Source organism: Dermacentor silvarum, chromosome 10 (assembly GCF_013339745.2).
Source record: "Dermacentor silvarum isolate Dsil-2018 chromosome 10, BIME_Dsil_1.4, whole genome shotgun sequence".
Lineage (NCBI taxonomy): Eukaryota > Metazoa > Arthropoda > Arachnida > Ixodida > Ixodidae > Dermacentor > Dermacentor silvarum.
This window is the reverse complement of record NC_051163.1, coordinates 83390722-83400011: the sequence shown is the minus strand read 5'-3', so window position 1 is coordinate 83400011 and position 9290 is coordinate 83390722. Positions and strand designations below refer to the sequence as shown.

The following is a 9290-nucleotide window of genomic DNA, read 5'->3' as shown; positions in this document are numbered from 1 at the left end:
AATTTATTGATTATTTATCGATTATCGATTAACTACTGCTTGACTATCGATTGTCTATCGATGACAGACTAAGCTTAAGTAGTCCCAACCATGCTTAGCTAGACTTAACCAGGCTAGACTAACTTCGCCAGTTCACAGAGGTATGCGTCATTGCGCTTGGACCCTTTATGCACTACCGCCAGGATCGGCCCACAATTTCTGTTCGCAGGTTACGGACTAAAGCTCGGCTTCAACAGCTCCGCTGTTAAAGAACCGCGAGAGCTACTCACTCTTACATGACGTGTGCACACTAACTATGCATGTGAAACTCAACAACAGAAAAATATTATTTTTCCATTCTATGCCTTTTTACCATCCGCCATCCGCACTTGGTCAAAAGTTTTCGGGCTGCGCCCACTTCGCCGGTCTGTCACCTGACGTCCAAAAACCGTGAAAAATCACTGCGTCAAAGTGGCGTGTACGCATTACATATGCATAATTACGCCGATCAAAACTTAATTTTTTTTAATAGCCGGACACTGCCCCGTTCCGACATGAATAGAAGGTGGGTACCCGCCGATCGCTCTGGCGCTGGCTAGTCGGAGCTGCCGTGGAGAAGGGATTTATTTGCCTATATAAAAAATTTTGCGTGACATTATATGGTTGTCGAGCCCTTTCGGCAGGTAAACGACATCGCTATGCCAAATTTTCTTCACTGAAGATTCGTTTTAGCTGCATTGTTACGTTTCCGTTGCACGCCGGCGTGATTTTCTAGCAGACACCGAAAGTAAGAAGAAGCAGGGCAAACGCAGACGCCGGCAACACCCTCCTCGTCAGGTTATCTACTTTCACTGCGCTAGCCCGGTCCCACCTTACCGCCTCCACTTCTGCGTGCTCCTCGCCCTTGGTGAGCCAATCAGGTAAGAAATATATGTCAAGTTAGGCAATGCTATTCCTTTTGAAAGCAAACAACAGTGACCTCCTATAAAATAGGAGAGCGTTTCATTAGCCTTTACAAACAACGCTGCGAGTCATCGCCCGATGCTTGCGTTGGCGGTTACGTAAATTCGACAACAGGAGATTGGAAGGAAAACAGATTGCAATAGTTTTACGTTATAGGGTCCCAGCCATCGGCCCGCCTAGACTTTGTACCCAGCGCAGATCGCTTTCTAGATCGGGGCCGTGCGGCCGCGCTCAGCCGCGTGATACGTAGCCGCCACCGGAGTAAAACGTCCCCCACTTTCCCTGCGGCCTTGTGCACGATGGAAGACGGAGCGCTTTTTCCCCGCCTTACTCCCTTGCGCACGCGAGACTGAGCAACCATTATCTGCTCACCCTCTAACGCTTTCACTTTCACCCACACCATACGGCGCCCGGCCACGATGTTATCGCACTTGGACATTATACGAAACATCACATCGACGACTACGGCGGAAATGCGCCTGGAGTGTCCATATATTTGCAATCGCAATAAAATTATATGGATCCGACTCAGTGCGGGAAGCAGAGTAAGCAAAGCTTTCTCTGCTGTTTACTTTTACTGACGATAGTACGCGGTGATGTTAACAGTGAATGTTTAATTTCTTCAGCATTTAGTGCAATGCGAGAGTGGTGAGCTGATGTTAAACGTTACCCTGCGTGCACCTGTTTGTCCGTGTAATACACACAATACACAGCGAGACGTGCTTGCTTGAGGCATTGTTGTGCGCCGTTTTTCATAACCTTCGAGATTGAGCCACCAGGCTTCTCAGGTAAATCTGGCACGCTTCCATTCGCACCGGCAACATACGGCATCCGGCCACGATGTTATCGCACTCGGACTTCACACGGAACATCACGGCGACAGCGAAGGTGACGCGGATGACGTCGGCGTAAATGCGCCTCGAGTGTACATATAGTTGCTTTCACAATAATAATAATAAAAAAAAGTTGTGTACGGGAAATACCGCTGCCATAAACTAGAAGATTGTTTCCCCACAGTATGACTGGGTTTGTGGAGAAACAAACCCGTTGTATATTTTCATCATATTTCCAAGCGATTTGGTGCGATAGCATTTAAAAGCCCGGAATCAGGTTAGTCAATGTCCGAACGACTCTCAGACCAGTGTTTTGTTGCGCTCCGAGGACATTGTAAGAGTCACCTTACGAGAGGAAATATTCCCGACAAGGCGGGGCTCCGAGAAGTATTGTCAAGCGATTAGCTATTTGCGCAGCTCAGCAATCGTGTGGCTCACAGCAGGCCCTACAACAATAGACCCGGTGTAGTTCAGTGGTTGCGGCTCCACTTTCTCACACCTTCACAACCTTACCTTCGCGTATAACGTGCGATATTTGCGTACACTTAACAGGCACGCATGATTTTAGTTATACTTCCGAACTGAAAAAAGAAATCACGCAGAAACTCCTCTGGAAGTTGCCTACGTATGCACAAGCATTGTGCCGCTTGTTAATCGCCACGCAGCCCGGTGTAATTATCAATGTTATGAAATTTGATTCGACCAGCATAAACCCTTATTAACCCTTATCGATCGTTATCAACCTTATCGAACACGATCTGTTCCTTATCAACTATTATCGGTCCTTATCAACCCGGATGTCCAGCTAAGCTGTTTCAAAACTACCACTACAATTGCTGAGGGGGGCATGCAATGTTTTATTAATGGTTCGGATGCTTGTTTTGAACTTGTTATTTATTGAAACATGTGCTGTTCTGTGTATTGTATGGGTGACCTCAATGAATGTATGCGCTGTTCGCTTCACTTCGCTGAGCCGTTGTAGCCTCGGCCTTAAGGCCCGACCACATTCGCCGTTTTCCCGGCGTTTCCTGGCGTTTCTTCACCCGGCGCCGCTCAGCGTCGACGCTGAGGGAGGCGCCAAGCCGAAACGTCGTACTCAAGGCACACTAGAAATCTCGGCGCCGGCGCCGCCGCCGGCAGCGGTTCGATGAGCGCCGATGTGGCGCCGACCAATCAACGCGTGGCCGCGGCGGCGCTGCTGGCAACTTTTGCGAGCGACTTCCGCAGCTACCATTTCGCGTGCGTGCCACCATGTGGCGCCAGTGTCTCGTCGGCGAGGCGGCGCCATCTGAGAAAGCAGCCGCTTGTACCTTCAAGCGCGCTGCCGTGAATGTGTGTGTGTGTGTGTGTGTGTGTGTGTGTGTGTGTGCGTGTGTGTGCGTGCGTGCGTGCTGCGTGCGTGCCTGCGTGCGTGCGTGCGTGCGTGCGTGCGTGCGTGTGTGTGTGCAACAGAACTATAAACAGGGCTTAAAAACCTTAATCGGGAACATTACTCATAGTTCACTTGAATGACATTGCACACTGCTTCTGTTTAAATATGTCTGGTCACATTGTGCGACGCTGGACTGGCGCTGTTTGCGTGCTTCTCATGTGGCTGGGTGACCTCTCCGGCGCCGTTGATGCAACGACGCCGAGAGACGCAACGGCAGGAAACGCCGGTGAAAACGCTGAATGTGGGCCGGGCTTTACGTGGTTAGGAGTCATTGCATTCGTCTTACGTGACTGACGGACGGACAAATTTCTCATTTGGTAAGCATAGAAATGCTAATACATTTAAAACTAAAATGGCATCGTTTATTAAACGAGACGAAGCTGCTGATTTTCGCTGTAACACGGGGACTCTCTTTTCCTCTTTATTTCGTTCCGTCACACGTTCTATAGATCATAAGTTTTCCCTTTCAATGTTTTTACACTGATAATATTCAAGCCTTCGCATTGTAGGCACATTGCACTGTCAAGTAAACACAAGTAAACACAAGTAACAAGTGCTCTATTTGGTGATGTCCTTTTGTGTCAAAAATTTGCCTAAAAGTAAATCTTTCTAAATACTTTATCTTTCTAAATACCAAATGAAGCACTTTACCATGCGCCGAAACTTGAAAAAAAAAACAGGGGGGCACGGGCAGCCGTTCTTAGTGCTTCGATGGCACTCCATAAAGCCATTTGGCCCACTCCTTCTTGGAGAATCTGACACCATCATCTTTCCTTATACGCCAGGGCGCAAATATGCATCACAGCTGCACATTCGTGTCCATTTTTAGCATGGTCCACAAGCTCTTTCCCATCAGTTCAACGGCGGACGAATCTTTTGCCCCTGTAGAGATGCTTTGCCGCATAGTAGCCAAACAAAAGTGCCCCAGGAAAAAAAATCCAGCCAGCGGAATAAAATCAAACTGGACCTACATGTATAGACAGATATACAGTATGTGCCACTAGAGTGCAATTAGCCGATTAGTTGTTACTGCGCTGCCTGCAAATGACGTTTTAAAAATCACCCCATGCATTTTAAATGGATCTACAAAAGTGCCCCAGGAAAAAAATCTAGCCGGCGGAATTAAACTACACTCCACATATAGCGTGAGAACGCTGTCGGGATTGAGTGCCTAAAGTGCAACTCGCGAAAAATGAGCCATTGCTCAGCAATCGATTTTTTAAAAATGCTGCCCATAGAGTTACGCCGACCACATCGCCCCAGGGTCGGCTTCACCGCAGTAGACGATGTTACCAGATTGCTGGACTTGGGCAGAAGAGTGCGGTGGAATTGTAACGTCTTCGGCAACAAAAACTTTATCGTCATGTTCACGAGCGTCAAGGAGTGGGGCATCGCATAGCGTTTGAAATTCCTTCCTCAGCACGAGAACAGTCGATGACGGCCTTATTAGCGGAAAGGAAGTCCCAGCCCAAAATAAGATCGTGGGAACAAGGACACAGCACCAAAAATTCGACGATGTAGAGGAGGCCGTTGATCACAACACGTGCAGTACACGCAGCTGCAGGCGTGATGCGGTCTGCGCTGGCAGTACGAAGGGATACGTTTGACAGTGGCGTCGTAACTTTATTGAGCGAACGGTAAAGTGTGGCACTAATAACCGAAACTGCGGCACCAGTGTCAACGAGGGCGAGTGCAGCGACGCCGTCCACATATACATCAATAACATTAGTCGGAGAAGGGAGAGGCCTTGGTCTGTTCGTGGGTGACGCAGTTCTCGCCTCTGGAACTGCGGCGATTAGTTTTCCCGTTGCGGCGTAGAAGGACGACGACGCATCGGCGAAAGTGAGCGACGTCGGGGCGATGGCGAACGGCGGTCAACAAGAGAGCGGTGGTCCGAGTAAAAAGACATCTGGGCAGGGTTCTGAGGCTCGGAGGACGACGGGTATGGTGAACCGTATGGTTCGATGTCGAAGCTACGGCGGTAGGATGTTGGGCGGCGACGGCAAAATCGTGCAATGTGGCCAGGTAGACCACATGCAAAACATATTGGGTGGTTGTCAGGAGTGCGTCATTGTCCACTGCTGTGTGGGTACCGCGGCTGAACGCAGTGAAGGGCTGGACGCAGTGGCACGTCTTCACTACAATATATATGAATACATACACATATATAGTAAGCCCACCCTACTGCCGAAAAGTAGGGTGGGCTTAATATTTGAGACGAGGATGCCAGAAGACGTCGATCCATCAATGCAGCGTCAGTAAGGATAGAACAAAAGTGTTTAGAACAACCGACGTGTGTTTATGTATATATAGTGCTATGTCTACTAGATCGCCTTCTTCCGAACGCCACACGCATTGCGCCAACGCGGCACCCTCTCTTCAACTCCCGACTCTCTCCCCGTCGGCGGCTCCCAAGAGACGCAAGAGCAGACGCGAGACAAAGAGAGCAACGAGAGACGGCTTCGGACCGCGCTGCGTGCAAGTCCCTCTCAATAAGCTCCATTCCAAGTTCCGAATGCCCTTTATTACGGCTACCGCGGACATAACAGTGGCGACGAGTAAGTGGATTTAAAGCTCACGTTGAACTACACCTGTGTTACGCAATGGCAACGCACCCATCGGGCCGACTACCGGAGTGTAATGGCGCATCGTGGACGTCGTGGTTTGGACGGCTTCGAGGCTAACAGCATCACGAACCCTAACAAGAAGAGCGCACACCTGCTGACGCTGTGTGGTGAGCAGACGTACGACACCGTCTGTGCCTTGGTGCAGCCAAGCAGCCCAGCTAAAGTGGCCTACGATGGCATTGTGGCGGCACTTCAGAAACACTACGATCCGAGGCCATCCGAAGTCTTCAGCCGAGCTCGCTTCCAACGACGTGGCCAGTTGGAAGGAGAGACGGTAAGCGCCTACGTCGCGGCGCTAACGACGCTGGCCGCCGACTGCAACTTCGGGACGCTACCGCACAACGGTTACTACACCAGCTGCTACTGGACAGCAGACAGCGTCAACACCATAACCTGCTAACGCAACAATGCTTCCCTTGGACATTATGTTGCGTGACCGATTCGTGTTCGCACTACGGGACAATCTCCTGCAACAGAAACTGTTTGCTGAGAGTGACCCGGCGTTCACAAAGGCCTACCAGATCGCTCTTCGAGCAGAAAGTGCTGGCCAACAACAGCGAGACATTCGAAAAAAACATCGAACCAGTTCACCAGGCTACTGACCAAGTTCGTCGCGACCAGGCAAGTGCAGAGAGATCTTCTAAACCACAATGCTGCTGGCGTTGCGATCGGCAGCACAGCCCCCAGTCATGCAAGTACCAAGCAGCTACGTGCAATTTTTGCCACAAGCGCGGTCACATTGAGAACGCCTGCATCACGAAGAAAAAACAGGTGAAGGGGCCACCACGGCGACACAAAAACGTGAACGCCCCGAAGAAGATAACGCAAGTTGAAATGCAGCATAGTCTACCAGCATCAACAGCGCTGATGCATATTGCCGTCAACCTCGGCACGTGACCAAAGATCATGGTCAGCCTTACTGTCCACCACCAGCCCATACAATTTGAAGTTGATTCGATAGCAGCATGCACGCTCATCAGCGAGGATACGTACCGCAACGCATGGCCACGGAACGCACCAGCACTTTTCGATGAGGACACATACCTGAGAACGTGGTCAGGACAATACCTGCCACTTCTAGGTAGTGCCAACGTAGAAGTTGCGTACAACGGCACTATTGCAAAGCTGCCTCTCGTGATTGTGAAGGGCACTGAATCCAGCCTCTTGGGCAGAAACTGGTTCGACGCGCTCAAGATCGCAATCTGTGGCATCAACCAGGCACCAGAGGAACGCCCGATCGAGCGACAAAAGCTGGTCCAGCGGCTGCAGAAGAAGTACCAGACAGTCTTCTCTGGAGAAATTCCTGGACATAACGAGCCACCGGTTGACCTCGAGCTTCACCCGGACGCCAGTCCGAAGTTTCTGAAGGCCAGACCTATACCGTTATCCCTGCAACCTGCTTACGAGAGGGAGCTCAACAAACTGGAACAACAGGCTATCATTGAACCCACCCAACACTCAGACTGGGCCACACCAATGGTCGCAGTGAGGAAGAAAAACGGAAGCCTACGTATTTGCGGGGACTACCGGTTTAGCATAAACTTGGCGACAAAATCGTCCTCGTACCCGCTGCCAACACCGCAGGAAGTCTTCAGTACTCTACGTGGAGGAAAGATTTTCAGCGCGCTGGACCTAACCCAAGCATACCAGCAGCTGAAGGTGAGCGAGAAAACTTCGGAAGTGCTCACTCTTAACACTACTAAAGGACTGTACAGGGTTAAGCGACTACCATTTGGAGTAGCGGCAGCTCCAGAAATTTTCCAAAAGTACATGGAATCCCAGATTCAAGGAATCCCGGGCGTGTGCGTCTACTTGGACGACAGTAATCATCACCGGCACAAGCAGTGAGGAACATGCAGCTCGCTTAGAACTTGTTCTCGAAAGACTTGCTAGCGCGAACCTCCGCTTGATCATGAATAAGTGTTACTTCGCGGTGCCTCAAGTGAAATGTTTAGGTCACCTGATCGATTCCGAAGGCATTCACCCCACTAATGACAAGGTGCGGGCCATCACGGAGGCACGCGCTCCAACCAACAAGCAGGAGCTGCAATCCTTTCTTGGGCTTCTAACGTTCTATGACCGGTTCTTAGAAGACCGAGCAACGGTGGCCAACGACCTTTACAAACTGCTGAAAAACGACGTCCCCTGGACTAGGTCGCCACGCCATCAGAATGCATTTGAAGCCTTGAAGGAGCTGCTCTGTGACAGTGTAGTGCTCAGGCACTACGACGAGACATTGCCCTTACTCTTGGCATGTGACGCATCGCCCTACGAAGTAGGCGCAATTCTCTCACAGAGAGACGATCAAGGCAGAGAGGCACCGATCGCCTTCGCTTCCCGCACGCAATACCCTGCAGAGCGCAATTACTCTCAACGGAGAAAGCGACGCCCTCCAGACCGCTACCAAGCGCAGAACTAAAGGGGGAGGAAGTGCTATGTCTACGAGATCGCCTTCTTCCCATCGAAACACGCGTTACGCCAACGCGGCACTCTCTCTCCAACTCCTGACTCTCTCCCCGTCGGCGGCTCCCGAGAGACGCAAGAGGAGACGCGAGACAGAGAGAGCAACGAGAGACGGCTTCGGACCGCGCAGCGTGCAAGTCCCTCTGAATAAACTCCATTCCAAGTTCTGAATGCCCTTTATTACGGCTACCGCGGACATGACATATACATGCATACACGTCGGTTTTTCTAAACGCTAAGTGCAGGTTCTATCATTATTGACGCTTCATTGATGTATCACCATCTCCTGCCATCCTCGTCTCAAATAGTAAGCCCGCCGTACTTTGCGGTAACAGCACACTGAACTGAATTGAGACTAAACGTGGGCTAGCGTGGAGGTCAGTCACATTACTCCTTCAAACCTTAGGTTGCTTTTCATGTATGTTCTCCATCGCGATATACACACTCTGCTATAGAACAAGGCATGTGGCCTCGTGTCAACATAAAAATGCTGCGTCATGATATATGCATACTTATAAACCACCGTTTCCGCAAATATACAGCCTAAGAAAATTAAGAAATTATCTTTTCTTGCTAGCAAATAATTGGTGTCGCGATCACGATGGCTCATCGCGGTGGGAACTTCAGGGAACAGATTTCTCCCACGCATCCCACGGCTTACGAGTGCTTGAGCTTGTCAATAAAACGCTACAAGCCTGTGATTTGGCTCAACGTTAGCCGCTAGGTGCGAGTGAGTACAGATAACCCATTTTATTTAATCATGCAGATGCCTCACGTGTTCCCATTTGAATATTAGTCAACTAAGTATTATTTTCCGTATACTGCTTTCTTACCGGTACTATCTTCACCAGCTACAGCTAGCTTGCGTGCATGAGGTAAAGTACGCCAGCTAGCATGCGCAAACCAGGACGGTGCCGGAGACCGTCGCGGCAACGGTAGAGTGGTATAGAGCACTATGCTAAATATCTGTAACAACACCTCATCAGTAAGCCA

General features: G+C 50.2%; 1 protein-coding gene across 1 annotated transcript; it reads left to right on the top strand.

Moving 5' to 3' along the window:
- Positions 1-6740: 6740 nt before the first annotated feature.
- On the top strand, positions 6741-7682 carry LOC119431665 (uncharacterized protein K02A2.6-like). The gene has a single exon (XM_037699144.1). It carries the CDS (start codon positions 6741-6743, stop codon positions 7680-7682), a length of 942 nt encoding a protein of 313 aa, XP_037555072.1.
- Positions 7683-9290: the final 1608 nt, after the last annotated feature.

Coding starts and splice junctions, on each gene's coding strand:
- LOC119431665 (XM_037699144.1), top strand. CDS start 6,741: ATGGTCAGCCTTACTGTCCACCACCAGCCCATACAATTTGAAGTTGAT.